General features: G+C 34.1%; 1 protein-coding gene across 1 annotated transcript in view; it reads left to right on the top strand.

The window, feature by feature from the left end:
• Positions 1-23,457, top strand: part of LOC122636401 (bestrophin homolog 15-like) — a 71,361-nt gene that overhangs the window by 26,468 nt on the left and 21,436 nt on the right. The window contains exons 2-4 of the mRNA XM_043827582.1: positions 3,416-3,526; positions 6,979-7,150; positions 14,345-14,474. Coding sequence (XP_043683517.1) covers positions 3,416-3,526; positions 6,979-7,150; positions 14,345-14,474 — 413 coding nt within the window. The remainder of the gene's footprint in view (positions 1-3,415; positions 3,527-6,978; positions 7,151-14,344; positions 14,475-23,457) is intronic.

The raw sequence follows: 23,457 nt of genomic DNA, 5'->3' as shown, positions 1-23,457 counted from the left end.
TTGAAGATATTCCTCTTTATTTTTACTCTCATTTCGTTTTATTCGCGCGATACTCGTTTTTATACCTTCTTTATTTCGTCTCTCGATTTCGCCATTGGTGATTTTATTCACCAGCAACAATAATGAACGGCGCCATCGACACCACATGTCTCGACGACTTCGCCGCTATCCATTTTCAGATGACTCGTCTCAGATAAGAAGAACTTTTACGAGGAAAATTATCTTTGTTTCGTTCAATGTCGCTTTCTAATGGTTCTTGATTTCTAACGTTGTTGGTATTCTCACAAGAATTCTGTAAAAGTGAAAGGAATGCATATGAGCCGATTTTAATTAAGCTTCCAGTCATCGTATAGTTCTAATCGCATTGCTACCAAGCGACAGAAGCGGAGCGTTTCTACGTAATTACAAAAGAAAATAATGCGAATTATCGATCGATTAATGTACTTTAGAATTAAATTACCAAGTATTTAACGGAACGTTAATGAATCGAAAGGATAATATTTGAATTAGAATCGATAAAGCGAACAACAAATTTCTACAAATGTACAAATTCTCGTTGGCGCTAATGGTTCGACTAATTAGTCAATTCATTGGAGATTATCAAGCCCAAAGAAATAACAATGTAATTGATCTTTAATAGAAATTAGCATTACCTATGTCATTTTATAATTACTTCTATAAAATTGCGCTTCAGGCGTATACTTGATGATGATAGCTAGAAATTGCTGAAATGTGATAGAAAAGTTAACGTCAACGATACGACAGATATTACTCGTGAATCATATGAATTATTAAAAAAATCTAAATTATATAATACGTACGTACGTATGATTTTTGATTGATTTAATGTATCTAAAAAATTTATTTAAAAAATGTAATTTTATGTACATACATTTTATAATATAAATTTTCTCTATCGATCATTTGTGATTCTGTTCATTCACAGCTTACTATAATACTTATATGGAGAACAAAACACCACGCGATATCGTCACGGTAGTTGGACTCATCGTTTGGAATGTTCTCATTGTACCAGACATCCTATCCTTTCTTTCCTTTTAATGTATCCCTACATCGGTCGATAATATTTTTGTTACGTTGAAATATCGAACCAAATTATATTAACTCGTTGGTTAAATTATCAAAATATACTTAATTAACTTTACCACTTCAATTGTTTAGCGCGATTGTCGATCTACAACTTCAATTTATCCTGATCTGCTTGCTCACGAGATTCGAAATGTTATAGTTTAAAAACAACAATAACATACAAATAATAATCTTCAAATCGTTTAAAAATAATCTTTATTCGTTTCAGAAGCAATCTTTATTTATTTCAATAATAATCGATGATATCATTTATTTATTTTCTATTGAAATTTCTTTCATGATACCATTTCGTGAAAATTTATTCATATTTTGTTTCTAAAATATATGTGCTAAGTACCGTGATAATACCTTTATTTTTCCAAATTAATAGTAAATAATTAGAACGTCGTATTGCTACATTTTTGTTCCTTTTCGTCATTATTATGAAATGGATAGGTGTGAAACAAAATGATGTAGAAAGTTATTTAAAATGCGAGTAATAAGCATTGGAAATTCGAAAATGGCATCCAATGACTGAAAAATAATAAGGAATAAGCTAGTCAGCCTAGTGGCTGACAGGTGCACTTAAAGTAGAACGCTTGATATCAACGGTGCTTGACAGGTACACTTAGAGTGATAAGGGGTTAAGTTATTACATTTGTAATATCAGTTGAAAACATTCCTTTTAGAAGATGAGACATATCTTTCTTTTCTTTTTTTTACATTCAACGTTCGCTTTGGATAACGAAATATATCATCTGTACTTGTATCACAGATCATACGAAAATATTAAATATTTCGAAATATTTTTAACGTATCTCTCGATTGCCGTATTGCCTTCTTCTCGTATAACAGTCTTCTTGCGGTAATAGTACGTAAAAATAAAAATTTACAATTTTATTTTTATGTAACATTGATTTTATTTCTTTGCGAGATTAAACGTGTTATATTTTCTTAAACTAAAAGTGAAAAATGAAGAATAGTTATCTTAACTGAGAATGATTTCTAATATTTGTAATGATTATATAAAAGTACCAATTTCCACGTTCAAAACGGATATCATTGTTTGAATTATACAATTATGCACATGGAAACAAATTCAAATCAATAACATTATGAGTTTTAGATTTTCTATTAATTTTAATTATTCTTTGATATATTATACGAGTCTTGAAAAAAGAAATATGAGAAAATTTTAGTATTTTTTAAGTAAAAATCACTCGAAGCGAATGTCTTAAATGTTGGAAAATCAAATAGCGTAATATAATGGTATTGAACCATGACTCTTTCTGAAATACCACAAAGATGTCAATTTTATTCGCATTTCTATTCTGACCACTATGCTGCATACGAAGTTGAGTATTCAACCATTTGAAATATTCATAATAAAGAATCGCGTTTGAATGTCGTAAAATACCGTTGACATCTATTCTCCTTCTTTCGGGAGAACTAACCATCCCTGACACACATTTGATTCGCGACGTATTTACTTCACTCTTCGTCTGTGAATATTTATATATGAATACGTTTAAAATTGGAATTAGTCCAGGGCCAACGTTGAAATTTAAATAAAGGTAAATTTGCGATACGTCTTTTGATATAAACAAATATATTGTACAGTTGTGTAATTCTTTGAAACAAAAGAAAAAAAATACCATTTCGTTTTTTTTTTAAAAGACTTAGTAACGTGGAACGAGAGAGATACCGATCTTGTTGCTTAGCAAGAAATATTCGCCGAAGTGGATTAAACTGCGTCTCGGTGACACAGAAAATGGTGTAATTCGGTAAATGTAACGGATAATCGAAGTTTCAGCGTAGTTCGGAGCAAAGATACGTGAGTCGACACGAAGCAAACCTCAGAAATAACGGAACAGCCGGACGGACGTTTCGCACAGTCGAGACAAACTACAACATAGATTCGAGATGGCGGAGAAAGAATAATTGCGTTGAGTAGAGAGTCGCGGAAGTTTGTTATATACATATAATTTCTGTCTCTTTGTGTATGCGTTTACATATATAGAAAAGTGACGATGACACTTCAAAAGAGACCTAGTAAAAGTGCGAATCTTTTCGTACAAGATAAAAAAAGATAGATGATGACTATGGACATTCGTAGTCGCAGCCGTGAAGTTCGTTCACACGAAATCAGGAAGTTTCGACGAAAAGAGCGACGACGAGTTTGCTCGTCGTGTTTCTATTATTCTATCACATTACCTCACATAACTTCATATCGTCGGAAATAAAAAACGACTCGTACAAATACAATTTTCTTCTTAGACGTAATCTCCTTTAACGATAAAATTTATTTCTTTTTCTTTGTTTCTAGATGGCGGGGTTCGGTTTACAAACTAATCTGGCGGGAATTACTGGCCTACCTCTTCGTTTACTACCTCATCAATTTTACATATCGATATGCGCTCAACGAGCAGCAACGTGCGTGAGTATACAAGTTATTTATCGAATTGAACATACATATATATGTATATATAAATACACATGATTTTTTTCGAAATTGCCGTGCTCGAAATTTTGATATAAAAGAAAGAACGAGCCGCTATTTCTGTCTGTTATTATTTAACAGGAAAAATATTAATGATGTCAAAAAGTCATAATTTTATCTATATTTTTGTGACAAATCAATATACAATATGTCTTCTCAAACACTTCAAAACATATGATAAAGTATTAATTTTATCAGCTACAGGGAGCTTTGTCATTAACTTTCGCTTGGATAACATTACTGCTAATTTCTAATAGAATGTAATCTTTTAAAGCAAAAATTTTTATATCATCTTAAATTATATAAGTAAATGTAATTTTAGTTGCAGGTAGAAATTGTTAAGAAGTTTTGTTTTGTTCACAAAGTGGCAAAGTTTTGAAGATAGATCGATGAAAATTATTGAAAAAATGATTAATTTGTTCAACCTTTTGAAAAAAACTAATATTTTAATTGAAGAAACTCCATATAAAATCTTTTAAACATCTTTACAATCTCAAAAAGAAAATTTTAATTTAATGGGATAAGAATTTGTTGCGATATATGTGTGTGCGATTAAAAAAATGTTTGCAAGTGTTTAATGCTTCAAACTTGTAAACGACCCCACCCAACTAGATATAATAATATAAATTTATTTTATTTATTTATTTTTGAGATTTTGAGTATTAAGAAAAGGCAAAAAAAAGTTTGGATCGTTTGAAACCGTCGTAGTGGCATTTTTCCATAAACGTTCGATTAAACATTACGCATGAGTGTAATCGTTAATCATTTTGGCGCTCGTTACGAAGGAAAAGGAATGATTCGACGAGGATCGGCAATGATTCGTGCGCGTGCGCATTTCTTTACGTGTGTCCGCCATAAACGTACTTTTTATGGGCGCAAATAAAGCGACTCTCGATCAGCCTTGTATCGGCAACAAAATCCGAAGGCTGTACGAGCACCTGGATCACGCTTGATTCTCGGCAGGGTTCTCGTTTTGATATTTACGAGCCGATCTTTTTTTTTCTTTCTTCTTTTCTCTTCTTTTCTTTTTTCCTTCTTTTTTTTTTGTTACAACACTCCAACTCCCAATTTCACCGAGCTCGAGCTCGTTCTTTCATCGATTCTCTTTTTTTTCTTGTTTCTTTTCCTTTTTTTTCTTTTCTCTCTTTTAGTTTTATTTGACTTCACGTTTCCGCTTCTCTTTGGCGTGAAGCGTGGCTTTTGCGTGAGTTCTAGCCAATTACACGGGCGAGTAAATTTCACTAAGAATTTCGCAGTATCGCGTTATGTCTGCCAAGAAGAGGATGAAGTGAAAAAACAAATAAAACTTTCAAAGAGCGAAAGGAAGAAGACTTAGGTAGATATTTCTCTCTTTGCGAGAGGCGTCGAATAAAAATGAACGGCGTAGTTCGAAAGCGTAGCCTTGCAAGCACGTTAGACACGCTTTAGATCGAGTACGTGCGCGCGTGGAGAAGTGCAAGCGTTTCATTTATCTTCGAATTCCAGTATCTTTTCTATCTAGACGATTTAGCATATTTCTACTGGTACCATCACTTTTTTCGATTCCGTAGTTTTAACACTCACGATTTTTCATAGAACGAACTTCACGAAAGTGGGTATTAGATAAACGGAAGCTCTTTGGAAACTTATTATTTCTTATTTTTATACATATCTACACACACATATACACATACGGACGGCCAGACGCACGTTCATTACCATCGGAAGATGATAGCTCATAGATAATCAAACTTAGGATCACTTACCCTTCGTGGGCGAAGTTTATGCAAATACAAGTACATTAAACGGTAGTTATGAACGTGACACGCTTTTACGGACACGAACAAGTGCTTACGTATATGCTTCTGCAGCCTCTCGCAAATCTGATACATAGGAAACTGTTTCCTAACGGTTCACTTGGTTTCCAATTCGTGGAATTATGTCGTAAGATTGCCTATAATATTGTTGACGATCGAATATATCTTTCTTCTTATATCGTGACAAAAATAATTAGCTGCTTTTATTTGATCGAATATCAAACGACTCGTCATTTGATTATCGTGCAAATTGGAAAATAATCTCTTATAATCCTTACAAATCGGATCTGTGCATGTAGAAAACATAGGTAAAATGACAGCTTTCGTGGTGACGTGAACTCGTAAATCATCTTTGAAATAGTTTCAAAATAATTCAAACCGAATGGATTTAAATATAAAGAAAGAAAGTTATTTACTTAAAAGAGAAAAATCCAATTTACTTCACGCACGCCCTATATAAGACGTAAGCCGTGCGCGCGCGCGCTTGCGCGAGCGCGAAAGGCTTAACGTATGATATTTCATACGTGCCGAGGAGTTAAACGTGCTTGGCATTAAAAAACGCATAAAACGTAACCTGTTATTTATGCCGGGCTAAAAGTGGCGAGGAGAGGAGAGGAGAGAAGAAGGAGAGGAGGATGCAAAAAGATCGGCCGGTTAAAATCGCTTCGATTCGTCGCTTCTAAATTTAGAAAGCGTAGGGCTGGTTTAAGTTCTGGTTTTTAGGGCCTCACTAAAAGAAGGTAAAAGAAACGATAAAGGACGCGCACAAAAGGAGCGAAACGAGCAAGACAGGTTACTCGTGGTGTGATGCATCGAAAAGATCGCGTATTGTTGCATCCACGGAACGTCGAGTTCACTCCCTTTTTCTTTTTCTTTTTCTTTTTCTTTCCTTTTTTTGTCATTTCTTTTTTCCTTTTTTTTTCTTTCTTCTCAATGCATGTCTCGAATGATAATCGATGAATAATGACTTTCTGGACGTTCGTCATTTTTAAGCTACCATGAAGCATCGTATGTTTTTTCGGTGACTAATGAGATATGGGTAGCGTTATGTCAATAATACTTCAGCTGCGCGAATTGAACTTCATTATCGTCGGGAATTCCATCAAGAACTGGTTACGTTCGTTAAAATATATTGAAGAATCGAGTAAGAATCGTTTAGTGATAACGTGAGAATTTTCTTTAATACGAAGCGTCAATTGTGACCTCACATTGATCATAACTATCAACGATGATTCATAACTATTCGTGTAATTATAATAAAAGAAATGATAAAATCGAGAAGGTATGATTTTGATGAATTTCCTTTATTGCCTTTTGTCAAGTCGAACGAAAAAAAGTAAATATTTTTATCCTTATCGATCTTCTATAATTTATAATAGTTCCATATCGTTAAGTAGTTCGAATTCGTTAAATTATAATATTCCTCTCTATTCGTTAAGTTATATGATCTCACCCTTGCCTGTAGTTTAGTTAATGCATTTAGTTAATAATAATAATTCTCGCATATAAAAAAACGAAGATAATTTTAATTATGTAAATTTAAAGAAGAAACATTTTAACAACACATACGATTATTTATTCATAATTTTACAGAATCTTCGAAAAGATACGCTATTATTTCGGGAACTCGAGCGAGTCGATTCCGATGTCGTTCGTCCTGGGATTCTACGTGAGTCTCGTAGTGAAGAGATGGTGGGAGCAGTACAAGCTTTTACCGTGGCCGGACAATCTGGCCCTCTTCATCAGCGCCGCCATTCCTGGAAACGTAAGTAGAAACTACCAGCTATTGTATATCTCGATCTTTCGTTCTCACTCTCGTAGGAATCGAATCGAAAAAGAAAGATCTAAAGGTCTTTCAAAGAGTTAAGGTTAAATTCTCAGAAGGACCGAAGGATGTACAACTCCGCCCTTCTCTCTCTCTCTCTCTCTCTCCCTCTCTCTCTCTCTCTCTCTCTCTCTTTCTCTTTCTCTTTCGACATAAATCGAATCGATGAATAGAAACGTCCATCCAACCGTATTCGGAGTGCCACTCCGAGCTGGACGTATCGTCTAAATCCAATGGATTGTTACTCTCGAGCAACTAAGAAGTCGATGCTGGTACGCTTGAGAAAAGGAAAAAAAAAAGAAGAAGAAAAAGTAAAATGAAAAACACTTTGAAAATAGAAACGCATCCTTTTCCATGAGTAAAGTCGTTCGCGCGATAATCGATGCAGCCTTGCAGTCAAGCTGTCGGGAGCCTATGTTGCGCTTGTGTCTCATTACGCTAATGAATTGCCGTGACACGTTTCGGTGTCGTTAACCTAAGTAGGTAACAGCCGTGCCAGGCCACGCCCAGAAGTGAAAAAAAAGGTTACGCCGAACTAACACGCATCCTACGAAACGGCAGAAGAGTTTGTCTTCCTCCGTAACTTTTGTATCGTTTCTATCGTTCAACTCTTTATAACAGTCAATAGACGAATTCCATTCACCCGTATCTCGAATGAACCTTGGCACACATAAAACAATCCATGTTCTTTATAAGTTACTGAAAATCCTAATAATCAACAGTAACGAGTACTGCGATCGAACGAATTCCATCAGATATAAAATAGGAAACGAAACTACTACGTTTGATACGTAACCTTTGCCATGGTTAACGAGTTTAACAGACGATATAAATAAGAAAAAGAAAATATAGACAAGTTGGAAGTCTATCGGGTTTATCAGCTGATCGGATGAACGGGGAAGCACGCTACTTTGAACTTTATGCTTGATCGAGAGCGAGCTTTCAGCTCTGGTCAATGACACAATGGCCGAGAGAAAGTGCAATGTATCGTGATCAAAGAAGAAGGACGAACCTACGCGTCGTTCGAGAACCGCCAACTCTGCGATATAGGTATGTACATCTTTCTTCCTCAAACCTTCGGACCAAACCGGGTCTCCGTTGCACCACCGACGCTACCACCTCCGCGTATAATCTATCTAACGTCTGGTAAACGCACGCTGAGTGCTGCCTTACAATGGATCCAGCGATGGGACGGAAATGCATTTGAAATTTTATCTACGTTCAGTTTCGATCATTTCTCCTTAGATAAATTTGCGACAAAGAAATTCTTGATTATTCGAAATATCTTCAACGTTTTTATATACTCATCTCATCGACTTTATTCAGTGTTTCTATGAGACCATTAACTTTCACATTTCGTGTAGTTTCTCTAGTCCCAGTTATCTAAAAAACTTAAGGGGTTCGAATTATAAAATAAAAGAGAAAAATATATATATGTGTACCCTATATTTTCTATTAGAATTGTAGATCGTTTCCGACTAAAGAGATAAACGTTTAGGATAAAAGAAAAAAAGAGTAAAAAACTAAAGTGACGTTCGGGTATCAAATTATCATACGAGGAACCATGAATGTATATATATTTATATTAGAGATTTGAATAACTTCGTGTAGTTGAGATAAGAAAGATTTTTTTTTCTTCGAATTGCGATATGGTGTGAATATAGCCATAGGCAATTTTACATGATTAAATTACTATTTGTATGCAAAAAAAGCAAGAGTCATTCCGCTTAGTAAATATTTATCAAGTATCGAAGTTGAACAGGCAAGACATGATATCTACTGGTCGCGATGTGCTCGATCCCATCGCTAGTGCGGATGTTGTGTTAACGGAGCAAGAACAGCAGACCGGTCGCCTCTAAACTTTTTAAACGTTTTCTTATGCAACACCCCCCTCCGTCTACCCCTCTTAACTCACTCTCTCTCTCTCTCTCTCTCTCTCTCTCTCTCTCTCTCTCTTCATTCCTCTTCTTTCCTTACCTTCGCTTCTCCACTTTCGGCCGCGTTACTTTCGTTTCGTTGCCGCAAAACGTTGGAATGCTACGATTTCCAAGCGGAACGCCACCGGTGAAACCAGCCCGCGCCGTCTGCTCGCGATCGTACCACGACGATAGCGTATTTTGCCAGCCGAGGATGTAGAAAATGTGATTTATGATCGTTATGAAGAAGTTAATTACCGTGGAATTTAATAAAACACTTTATTCGACTATCCTAGATGTGTCTGATGATTTTTCTTCGTTGACGATAAATTTTCTAATTATTATAATTACAAAATATTCTGCTTCTAAGATTGATCCTGACATCTATAATAGGTAGAGTAATAAATATTGATGAATAGATGAGCATTGCCAAATATGTACTGTGTTGCTTCAATTCTATGTCGCATTACAAGTTCTTTTCTTTTTAATTACTTTGTGTAAATGATGTCTAATAATAAATGTATTAAATAAACAAGGAAAATTATTTACATGCGTACATACATACATACATATATATATATGTGTGTGTGTAGACGTGTAAGATTACATCTTTGTGCGTGCTGTGAGCATTTGAAAGAATTCTATACGATTGATGTTATTTATTGATAAATTTATCCTACTTGATGATAATTCAAATATACAGCGTTTTATTTTATATTTTCATATTTATACAAGTAGATTTACCGTAAATTGTTTCATATTAATTTATTAATTAATGTATGTTGAATATTTGTATATTTTTAAGGTTTATGAAATATATAATAAGTTTACCAGAAATCATTATTTAATTAAATTGAATAATTTAGTTTTTTTTTATTAACAAAAAATGTAGTAATACATAAATACTTTCTTTAATCTTTTATACGATGTTATAAAAAGGTTAATGACAAATTAATTGAAGAAATAATAGCAAATGTTTCAAACATTAAGTTATAGTATACGATATTGGTTCGTTTAAAAATTGATAAAAAAATAAGAAATTATAATAGAAACTATTTTAAAAGTGAAACGATCTTGATAACTTAATTCTTTATATTATTCATAAAGAAAAGGAAAAGAAAATGGAGTATACATACAGATTAAAAAAAAAAGTCATTATATTAGTAATATAAGATAAAGGTAATATCAGTTTGCTTAATAATTTATAAAAAAATTAGAAATTATAATAGGAACTATTTTAAAGGTAATACAATCTTGATAACTCGATAATACTTCTTTACATTATTCATACAGAAAAGGAAAATATATGAGGTATATAATACAGGCTGATAAAAAATAAAATAATTTCATTATTAATTCCGAGAGAAAGGAGAGTGGGTCCTACCAATTGGTCTAAAGAAAGAGGATTTAGCGACACGATTACGAACGCGCGCTCGCGAGTAATCGCGTAATACAAAGTACTCGATTTGTGAATGAGCCACGTCTCGTGGGTAGCAGCGGTCGAGCATAGCTTAGAACGTTCCTTTCATTGAAATCTAATTGGAATGCAAGACCCGAGGCCAGGAGGATGGTACGACTCCCACCTTTACATAGTCGGAGGATCGTTTCCAAGCTGCCAAGCCGGGCATTTTTACACGCACGACGATAAGTCGCAGAATTCCGAGGATAAGGAGGCATATGTCGTACCGCAACGTACTTCTTTATAGATCAAGAATAACCAAAAAGAAAGAGAAAGATAAAAAGAGGAGGATATAAGGATTGACCTCAAGGATGCGTGAAAAAGAGGAGACATAAGTGCAGTGAAATTAAATATGAAAGTAGGACGACGCGCGACGATGTGTGAATCAATTTCTCTTATCGACCACGTGACAATATTTTTCAATCTTTTTTTTTCCTTACAAATACTATCGATTACTTTTGTATATATATATATATATATATGTATATATAATATCAAAAGGCTACTATGATAATTCAAGAAATACATAATATATCTTCTAAGAGTAGTTCTCTTTTATTCTAATAATAAGAATAATTTATTAATAGTTTTGATGTACTATATATATTCAAAAGATATATTTCAACAAACATAATAGAATTTAAGAATAATGATAGATAATGATTTCACAGGTGTACAGATAATGATAGATAAATAAGACGTAATAGTAATTAGAAGGAATTATAAATGTAATCATAAAAAATTATATATATTTCTACCAGAGAGATTTTTCTTTTCTTTTCTGTTCGATAATGATAATTGTAACGAAAATATCGAACGAAGGATCTATCGATCGTCTGTATTTCCAAGACTGTATCAACTTTCGATGATATCGTCGTACGAAAGTGAGCAACTTTCTTCCTCGTTCATCGTATGAGCAGATCGTTCTAGATCAGCACGTGGCTCGCGTAACGTTTACCGCGCACGTGTTATGAGAGCCTCTCAAAAATTTGACTTCCGACAACTTTCTTCCTGCGTCTAGCACATACATTATACCGAAAATACGTGGTCGAAGGTATAAAACGCTTTATCTCATAGCTATGCGACGTTGAATCGTAAGGAGAGGCAACAAACAGAAGGTAGGAAGGAAATAAGAGACGACGTATAAGAAGTTTCTCATCGATGATGATAAATCGATCGGCGATCTATCGAGCCAATACATTCCACGGAAATCGATTCGAACTATCGCGCGCGTGACTCGCCGAGAAGAGCCTTCATACATACGAAGAACAATTTCAAGACTCGAATCCTCGAGATTTCCGATTGGATTGTTATTCCGTTGGGTGATCGAGTCTTCCACATCGTGCCGGTGCCATCGACCGATTACAAAACGTGAGATAGGATTACTAAACGACGTTAGAGAAGTTATTTATTTGAAAAATGAAAGGAAAAATCGGATCGGTTTTATCGGACACTTTTCTTCGATCGATCGAAATCGCGATCGAAAATCGTACGTCGTCGACGATGAAGATTCGTGGGCGTCGTTCCCGACGAGAGAACGAGGGGAAAGTGCCGTGAGAGTCCTGAAAACGTGTCTTGCATTTGTTCAACCGAGGAAGCGGAGTTTTTTTTTTCGAACAAGATCCGTGCCTTCTCGATGCGCCCCGAAGGAAGGTACTTTTTCTTACCATTTTTTTCCTCCCCCTCCTTTCAAATTTGCGCTTAAATTTACATCGATGTCATTGAAATTTTCAAAAACTCACATAAGTTAATCGTGCCATATGAAATATCTCCTTTGTTTTCGACGACAGAAAACGATTTCTTAATAAGAATAAATCAACATTTTGATAAGACACAAAATTTCTTTTGAATTTATCTTTGTCGAGATTTCAAGATTATCTATGTGGTAATAAATATATATTAAATTAATTAAAAAGAAAAAAGTATATGTTTGTTAAAATTTCGTTCTTTTTGAATTGATTTATTTCTTTCCGAAATAGCATTTTATGTCATTGAATGCAGCAGAGATATTTCAAGTGTTCGAATTAAATGAAACATATTGTATAACTTATGTTTTTTAGTATGGATTATTTATACCGAGACTTGGACTAATTATCGAAACGATCGGGTTGTAAGACCCTTAATCTAAAACATTTGTTACAATTTTTTTCTTTACAAAGCAAACTATGATAATGTCCCTAAATAATTTCCAATCCGTGCATGTCAATTTGTCATTACACAATCGACAATTTGACGAATCGCTAATTTAACTGGGCAAATATCATTTTGATGATCGTCATAAAATTTTTTAATTTTTATTGCGAATTACTGTAGAAGATTTATTTAAAACGAAAACATACCTGTAGATTAATTTTATAAAGTCTAATAACTGTTGTACGTATTTAAAGTTTATCGTTCCACGTATCGTTTGTACGTATTCAAAGTTTTATCGTAAGATATGTTTTATAGTTCAACACAATTTTAATTTCTTAAAAATTCTAATATCATAAAGAAAACATAATTTTGTGTTCCACACTCAATTAGTATCATATTTTGTTGACTTCTGCTGTATATTTTTTCGTAAGATATGTACTTCAAGATGCAGTAATATTATATTGCATTATTTTATAAGATAATTGTTTTTTAATTTATAATTTAGTTTAAATTAAATTTAAGAATTGTGCCGATTTATTTCACTTTTACGTAGAATTACAAAATGATATTAGTGATCAATGGTGTCTTTTCTTATAGCATTCTATCGAGCGATTCATTTCCTATAAATTGTGTCATATTGTAGTTAGTGATAGATGTCGTAAATCAAAATATTTCCATTTGTATCGAGCGCCGTTTAGTTGATTCTTACAGAACAGAACATGAAAGCATGAATGATACGTTCGTTACTTGATACCTTTTTTCTTTAATCACTTATGTCACTTGTAACTAAGATATAGTGAGTTGTACACATCAAACATATTGTATCTTTTAGAAGAATCTGCATCCTAAAGCCAATATCGATTCAAAAACAGATGAATTTTTTGAAACTTTGGAAAGTGAATAAATTATAAATTCATAAATAATTACATAATTTAAATTATCGTTTGTTTTAAGAAATTATTGAATACAAGTATATAAGATATTCAGTTGTATTTTACACTTATTTAGTTAATTAATAAATAGCTTAAAATATCTTATTTAATTAATCATAAGAGATTAATTTTTATAAAAATATGATCATTGTTCATAATTGATGTAACTTTAAATATATTAACTGATAAATGTAATAAAATAGTTTATTACGAATATTATCTAGATAAGCAATCGATTTCACGTTATTGGTCAAAACATACCTTATTACAAAACATAAATTCTCGCAGAGATCAATTAGAAAGAATTCATTTTTCTCAATAATAAAACAAGCTTTCCCTCTAACTTAGGAACTGTGAGTAGTTCACTCAATCTTGAATACATGTTACAACACAACCTTGTGAAATCAAATTATCTGATACATTCAACCCAACATCAAAACCCTCGAAATCAAGTATTACATCTTCTCAGCTGTTTTACTTGTAATTACTATACAATATCCCACAATAATTAATTTTCTTGCGAATCGTGATAGTTCAATCAACTATTTATACCTTGAGAACAACGTGCAATTTTCGGACAAGGTATATACATTGCTGGTAAATAAGTGTGTGAGGGTCGCTCGTACGAAACAACGATTGCACATATAGATATGAATCATCATTTTGATCGAGGTCAACGATTTATGTGTTTTAGGACGAGAGAGGACGACTGATGAGGCGGAATATCGTGAGGTATGCCGTTTTGGCCTATGTTATCACCCTTCAGAGGATCTCGCTGAGGGTTAAGAGACGTTTCCCAACTCTTCAACACATCGTCGATGTTGGTTAGTGAGTTAAATTTATACTTATTGCGTATTATGTAATTATTAACGATAACATTGAGTTAAGACCAAATAATTTAGCCATAAGAGTTATCAGGACGACAATATATCTGCTGACCGTATATCTAAAAGTAGTTTCGAAATAAAATGATATAAATTCGTAAAGTATCTAAGAGACATCCAGTGGAAAGGAGCTATCGAGTAAAGTTTGTTTTCTTTTTTGAAAATTTTTGAAATGAGAGATATTCACCATGAAATATCTGAACAGCAGACAAGGACAGGATGAAAAATATTCGTCCTAAACTCGAGCAGTTATGAGTCATTACTGCTAATGTCAGATCGCTTTCATGATACAAATTGATAAAAAAATTACATTCTATTTGATAAAGTAAATCTGATTCATGTAGAATGTGCAGCACATGGATTAAATGGATTTGCATTTGGATTTTGCGTCTCCTTTTCATGTTAGTAAATAATTTTATATCTTCGGTTAAAAAAATAATATTTGTGAAAGCACTTCTTCGTGTTGAATGCAGCAGTATTTTGCAAAGCAGTGCATCATATCTGAGACAATATTAAAAAAGTAAACTTATTACAGATCTCACATATTTTTGCATATGTTTCTGTATTTCTGCATACGTTCATATATATTATATTTTCATATTTCACTTATGTTATTTGTATATTTCAACATATTTTAAGTGCATAAATATTCGCAGTTTAGTCATGACGTTATCTGCACCTCGTAAAGGCAGAGTTTTTTTTTTTTTAATTCAGCAACCAATTAGATTGCACTGTTTTATTACGTTCCATTTTCGCATCTCTAAGAAAAGTAAGGACCAGATGACTTACTGCACAGCTGAGGACATACTCGTCAGTTATTCTCAGTTACTTTTAAGTTACTCTGGATTATTCGTCAGTTATTCTTGGTTACTCTCAAGCACGTTTATAAACGTTTATAAATCACAAGCAAAAACCGAGTAACTCAATAAATAGCATTTTTAGTACGACACACCAAAAAGAAAAACAAAATTTATCAATAAAGATAAAATTCGAGACAGATTTTTTTTAGTGCACGTCAAAGCAACCGCGTCTCCGCACCTCGTTCTACCCAAGAACAAACTTTCGGACGCGAAACACTGAGATCGTGATTGAATATATGGTGAGTAACTCTTTAATATTCGGACCGCACAGTAGTATCTATCTTATATTCTAACTGATTGTAAAGAAAATGTCAAAAATTGTGAGATACTTTTTTATTATGATAATTTATTACGTGTAGATAAGAAAACCATAATTTCTCTTTTTAATAAAAATATATACTATCTTTGATAATATTTATAAGTGGTATCAATATAGAATTCGTATGCTATCAAAATATTATAAATATACATTTATTATTTATTAACAATAAAAATATTTTTGTAATATTTGCTAGCTTATTCGTTTTTTTAATAACATCTTGCAATCGATTATACATATTGAAAAATATTTTTATTAAATTATTCCCATTAAAATATAACTATGTATACTGAAAAATATGTGAACAGATTTGACTCTCCGAGATATTGTAAATTCATCATATATATTTCGTTTACCAATGATACTCAAAATGTGTTTCATTTCATCTTAAAATTAAATTATTTAAAAATTTTTATATAACGTACGAATTCGGTATTCGATATTTGGTAACAAACATTTTCATTAGAGAATACCCATTATCATGACTTTTTAATATTAATTACTGATAATTAATAGTTTCAACGTATAGTAGTTTCAACTTAAATAAATAGAAACTTATTGTAAGAAGATTTGCAAACAGAAGCCAATTAATATTTTCTTTTTATTATCTTCGAAGCGATATATCGATGTGATATTTTTGTACGATCGCTTTCACCGTTCCATTTTTCTACAGATACGAATAGTATACAATAATTGCTACCACAATATCAACTACGAGAACTTTTTCAAAGAGAAATAACAGCACGTATCGCTAAATTTCACTTCCCCTATAATTATTATGATTTCAAGGTCCGAGATGCAATTAATAGCCTTGGTATTTCCTACGTAATTTAACATCCTTTTGTGGTATCAAGGACATTACAACGATGGACTTGTTGCGCTGCTTCCGAATTGATAAGTTCAAATATCAAATACGAATGACGCTTTTTTTTGTGGATCATAATATAGATCTACGAAACGAAAAATCTCATCGATGTCGAATCATACAAGGAATTTTATCGTATCAAACATTTAACAAATCTTTTCGATCATTATTTAGCTCATTCGGCGATTAATTAAATGAGGAACTCGCACGTTATATCCACGGCCTCGACATCGTTCGCACATGTTTGCGATGGGCTATTACGTAAATCCGTTATGGCATTGTCCGCGTTCGCGTCATACTTTCATTTCTTCTTACATATGTTAGTCCCGACGGATTCTTCTATCTTGCTAACAATAATCAGCCTTTGAAACATCTTCATTAGCACGATCATATTATTAATGATCCTACGAATCGTTCTTCAAAGAATATTTTTTCGAAATTAATTAAAAGATACTCTTGGGAATGAATTGGCTCGTATATTAACGATAATAAAAGGAAAAAAAATGACAAAGCAAATAAATATTTATACGGACATACGTATATATAATATATAAGGTTCTTCAAGAGGCCTTCAAGTATTCGTCGTTTTCAGGTTTAGTCAGGTCGCTGGCTTGTTTGTTTGCTTGCTTTCTTTATTTTATGAGTCTTCCGTTCCTTCGTCGCGGTCGTGCAGCCAATCGCGGACCCAAACAAAGCATCCGCTTGTCGTGTCCTCAGGAAAGCACATATCCAACGTGTCATCCGAAAACAAGAATAGTACACACATACACGTAAAACGGATTCTCTGGTAGAAAGTGATATTCCTCAAGGTCAATTGAGGAGCATTTTCTTCATTGCTTTTGTTCCCACTTGCCGCAAATTTCTTGAAAACGATGCACTCTGCGATTTAAACGTAGTATGCGTTTTTTTTCCTTCTCTTTTCTCTCTCTCTCTCTCTCTCTCTCTCTCTCTCTCTCTCTCTCTCTCTCGTTCTCTCGCCGATACTAATCATTTTTAGGCACGATCATCAGGAGTGTCTTATCGATAAATAAATAATTAAGAAATATAGCGGATGCTATTATAAGTGTTTATACGTATGGCGAATTATTGAGAATTTCTTAGAGAATACTTTAAATATCGCAAAATTTTTCATTATGATCAAATTAAGCGTAAGATTATCCGGAATTTTAGATCGTATAAAAGAAGGTTTATATTATTATAAAATGCTCACGGTCGTGGAAAACTCGTTAGCATCAAAATATTCCCGTAGTATTATATATTTTATCCTATATATATGTATCTACTTTTATCTCGCTCACCTCGCATTCTCTCTTTTACTGACATTTTTCTCACAAATTAATTATTATCGCAACTTCAATCCAATTAACTTTCAACGTACTTACAATGTATGTAGAACACCGTTTTACGATGATTATTTGAGAAATATTCACGTTACTGTTTAGAATTTTCTTTCTAATTGCGCATAAATCTGTAATGACAGCACATGCGTGTTATATGAATACGTGTTATGTGAATAATAATGTTTTTTTCTTAAAGTTTTTCTCCAATCTAGGCTTGAAAAACAAATGTTTTCAAATTTATCTAAAATATCTGACTTTTAAATTTATTTACTTTTTCAAATTTGATTAAAAAGTACTTTCAGTTTCAAAAATAATTTAAAATACTTTTAAATTTATTTAAAACATAATATAATTGAGTATAAACACGACAAAGAAATTATTAAATATTAATTACGAAAACTTTGTAAAAATTCATTATGAAAATGTGAATTTTGATGTATAAAATTTTATACGAATTCTTCTTACCGTGGTATACGAATACTACAAGAATATTATTATTGTATTGTATGAGAATTCACCGTATGTATGTATTATAGGTACATACGTGTTGTGTAATAGATACATTCGTAGTATCCGTAAAAGGATGAAAATTCGAAAACAAGGGAGATTTTTGGAAAATTTATTTCTAAACCACAAAATTTATTTCAGCAGCATTTATTTTCGAATTTTCGAGATATCACGGATTTCACTTGACGTCGACAACAACGATGAATTAGAACTCGACGAGCGAAAAAAGATAGTAAAGTAGGCCTTGGCACTGGACACCGCGAGAGCGATCGACGTGCGATCCGATGTTTTCCTATCGTTTCGCGTCAATGGCCGCGAACACGCTTCTATTTCACAAGAGAAACGTTTCCGCGATCAAAATAGAACCCCGTAGGTCATCGTAAACAAGATTTTCTTGTAAGCGACGTGAAAGAAGAAACCGTGCCGACTCCTTACGGTGCATTGGCTATCTTTGTTTCGCATTAATCTATTTAATTCCGCGTTTTAAAACGAACCGTTAAACCAGTGTCTATTTTTATCGGGAGAAATTTGAAATACAAAATACGAAGCTTTCTCATATTTCACTTTACGAATTGTTTACATTGTTGATTTTTAGGAATGTACAAATGAGAACACTAGGTATATATTATTTTATAAAATATATCATAACGTTTATATAAAGAAAATTTAATAGATAAATATATTTTTAACGTTAATTACGTTAAAATAATAGAAGAGTATATTTTCTAGTATAATTTGTTGAGTGAATTTAATAATTTATAGGATATATAATAATACGATAAATACGTCATAAAATGAACTTTGTGAAGTATATTGAGGAAGATCAATATCGAGATTAGCTTTGTCTTCATTATCTTGAAAATACAAGCTCGTGATGCACTGTAGTTTGGTTTATCCAAGTGTCACGTTGTTATTTATTTGACGCGTCTTAACGGTAGCATTTCTGCTAAATAAAAATTTGCGAGAGGATAAGTTTGTTCAATGACATATTTTCTTTTCGTCTATTTATTAGAAAGGAGATAATCGAGATCGACGGATGCAATGGCGAAAGACTCACGTAGACTAGAAATAGCATGTGTTTTTCGCTGCTCGATTCTAAGAATCTTCCATGAAACATGAGCCGTCGCGATCGCGATCTCTCGATCGGGAAATAAGCGTAAGCGAGTCGATAGAAGAAAAACGATATTTCTTTGGTGGCAGAGAACCAGCCATCCTCCCTTCAGTCAGTACGATACCACTCTTCCGTTCCACCCTTGACGTGCACGTGAACGCGTCACGCACAATAAATGCGAAAGAAACATGCGTGATTCACGTTGAGGATGAGAGAGAGAGAGAGAGAGAGAGAGAGAGAGAGAGAGAGAGAGAGAGAGAGAGAGAGAGAGAGAGAGAGAGAGAGAGGAACGAGAAGGAGGACGAGCCAAATCGGCTTCGTAACTCTCGTAGAAACGAGAAACGAGAATAAAATTGTACCGAGCCTCGTGATGCGCGTCCGTCCATCAATAATGCAATGCAACGTGGAGAAAATGCGGCGCATTCTTCCGTGTAAAAAAGACATGGTGCTTTTTTTCTACGTCATTTTTCATCCTCTTCACTGAGGCAACAACAACAACACCAACGACGGTAATGATGACGATGAGAGAGGGAGAGAGAGAGAGAGAGAGAGAGAGAGAGAGAGAGAGAGAGAGAGAGAGAGAGAAATGCAAGTACCTACGCGAAGCTCTTCTTAGAATCGTCACCAAAGATTCGAGTCTTATGTCGATCGAGCCGGTTATCGGGTGCTCGTTGGACAATTAAACTTTCCGTTTGAGTGTTTTATACATAAAACATAATCATCGCCGTCGGTTCTTGAGAAATCAGGAAGAGAATCCTATCGTAATATTCTGAGCACGTGCATCTTTCCTCCCTCCACAGGTACTCCTGCATCGACGCAACTAATCCTTCCTTTCTTTGCAATCCCATCTCTTGGCTATCTTGGCTTACTCGAAATGACTTCTCGAGTAGTTTCTATGAACGAAGTAAGAAGGATGGAATACTACGTAGTTTATTTAGTAAGTTTATCGTCGAAAAAGGATAGAATAAAGGAGCAACGTTTTAGCTTTCGTTAAATTTATTATTCATCTTTGACGCAAGAACTCTTTGACGTAAGAGACCATTCGCATAGTTTTCCAACAAACAACGCGGTATAAAGTGGGAAACAACATGTTTTTGGAACTATTTCGTGTCGACCTTATGCGAAAAGGTTTATCGTTACGCTGAATTGCAGATTGTTTTCGGTTTTAATGCGCGACCCGCATAATATAAAATATTACGAACGAATAAAGATAGAACGATAGAGAAACTCAATCTCTAATAATAACTTGTACGATGGTTAACGAACGATTTCGAAAATTTACTCTTGTAATCCTTTCCTTTTTGTTTTCTTTTTTCTCTTTTCTTTTCTTTTCTTTTTTAGTGGATAATCATCGCTCTCAACAAGAGATACATATGTATATTGCGAAAAGTACGGAAACGAAGGATTCTAGAAGAACCATTTGGAACGGTATATCGTGCGTTGCCTTCTGAATAAAGTTTCATCGAGTTTCCGTTGAGTTAGAGGCTGTTACAAAAGTTCACGGACCGATGGCTCCGTAATAACGCAATCATCGAGATTCACCGTTAAGGGAAAATTATGCGCCACGATTTCTCTTACTGCCCGTCGTTTCTTTTCTCTTAAAACGATTCATTCATATAACTCTTAAGAGAAAGATATTGTTGAGATAAACAGGTCGATGTGCATAGAGAGTAAGGAAATAGAAGAAATTCGAAGGAAATTTCAATCGACGAAAGAAAAAAAAAAAGAAAAACAGGAAAAATACCTGCTTGGATTAACCAATGTGGTTCGTGGAAAGTATTAATGATAAAAGTCGTGAAAAGAAAAAAAAAGGAAAGTACGGCAAGATGGTTGAAAGGATGGGGTGTGGTGTGGTATGGTATGGTTGGATGGAGGGTGAGGGATGAGGGGTGAGGATCTCTACGATAAGGAAAGAAAAGGAACGAGTGGTGTCGACATGCCACGGTAAGAAGCAATTTTCACGTGCGTCCGGGTAATTTTCAACGAAGCGAGCCGCGTCAAGAACGCTTAGAAACGCGGAGCGCCGGCGCCAATTCTTCGCTCGTCTTCTTCATTTTCGTTTTCCTTTTCCTTCTTGGCACGATCCTCCTTTTGCAATGGCTCGACTCGATAACCGCGTGTACCAGAGCCACGGCATGCAACCTGCCTTCTATTACCGGAGCCAACAGCCGTGTAGACGTTTACAACGGGCTTCTTCTACTCGTTTCTTCTTCTTCTTCTTCTCCTTCTTCTTCTTTTTCTTCTTCTTCTTCCTCTTCTTTTTTTTTCTCTTCTTCTTCTTCTTCGCAAGTCGATCTCGTCTGTACCAACGGTAACATCTTTTTCATCTCTTTTATTCTCTTTTCGTATGTAAAGAAATGATAGAAGCATGTATTATTATATGCCATCACCAAAATTGATTAAGGAAATTTGAATGTTTTTATTGAAAAATTTTTTTCCTTTTTATTATATACCATCACCAAAATTTATTAAGGAAATTTGAATGTTTTTATTGAAAAATTTTTTTCCTTTTTATTATATACCATCACCAAAATTTATTAAGGAAATTTGAATGTCTTTATTGAAAACAATTTCTTTTCCTTCATTCGTACATCTTCAATATACGTATAAACCTATCTACCTAGGCGTGTAATCTTTTTCGATGGATCGTACGTTTAATGTTAAGTTTCTAGATAAATTCATTGTTTGATGTTTTCTTTTCTTTTTCTTGTTTTTTTTTTCTTTATATATATATATATATATATATATATATATATATATATATATAAAACATCTCTGTTCACGACCGAATCAATATAATTCGAGGCTAGGTGGTGTAACTTAGGCGACGAACCGTGCAAACAAGTGGTTTTCATTGACTATTTCTCTATTGCTGAAAGCAAAGTATTTAAAAGAATAATCCTGGAAAAGGATACACGGGATTTAACCTGTTTGTATCTACCAAAGAATCCATAAGAAGAATCTATGTTCTAAATATAGCTACTGTAATGAGAACCATAATCTATCTCTGGCAATAGGTGGTAATTGGCTAGATTCTTGGCTATCACGGCCAACGACAGGCTCTTACGCGTCTCCCGTAAAACGCGTCTTTGATTCCTCTTCTTCTCGAGCGAACTCGAACGAAGGCTTCGGGAACCGTGCCAACCGACCACCGTCAGGATCATCATCATTATCGTCAAGATCTCGTCATCATCATTATGGTTCGCGTCCTCACCGAGCACGTAGACGAGAGCAGAGCAAGAAACTCGAATATACTTTTTATTTTTCTTTCTTTTTCTTTTGTTTTCTTTTGTTTTCTTTTATTTTCCGTACAGCTCCATCTCAAGCGTAATATAGACGAGAACGCATGCGTTCGTCTATATTTAGCTCAAATTATTGTTCCGAGGAAAGTTTCTCCGTGATTATGCGTAACGAGCGATCAAGAAGATCGATCCTAAAGGAAATCGACCTAACCGAACACGCTCCTCACAGACACGCTCGGTTTAATCCGAGTCTTATGCTTCTGAAGCATTCCGTTATACCTTTCTACGAGAGAACAAACCGTTTTTCTTATCTACGGAAATACATTCCGTACGATCGATCTTGGAAATTGGATCTCACGGAAATGCTTTTCCGTTCTCGGGTATCGCGCCTTCGAGCTAGTGCTGTTCTCTCTCTCTCTCTCTCTCTCTCTCTCTCTTTCTGTCTCTCGAAAAGACCGAAGAATTCGTGGTCTTTGGCTTGTACTACCGTTCGATGAGGATCGGCCTTGGGGAAGGTCGGACCTTGACCGCGCTCGCCTAAATAAGGTAAACGAGAGGAGACGAGAGTTCCTCTCGAAAAACGCGCGCTTTCTCATCGTGACAGTCTTGATTTCTCGATGTATTATAGAAACTAACATTCTGTGTGGTCAGGGACCACCGCAGTCTATGTTTTTACACG

The sequence above is a fragment of the Vespula pensylvanica genome, chromosome 21, assembly GCF_014466175.1.
Source record: "Vespula pensylvanica isolate Volc-1 chromosome 21, ASM1446617v1, whole genome shotgun sequence".
NCBI lineage: Eukaryota > Metazoa > Arthropoda > Insecta > Hymenoptera > Vespidae > Vespula > Vespula pensylvanica.
Note: the sequence above shows the minus strand (reverse complement) of the source record. Positions and strands in the feature narration are given on the sequence as shown.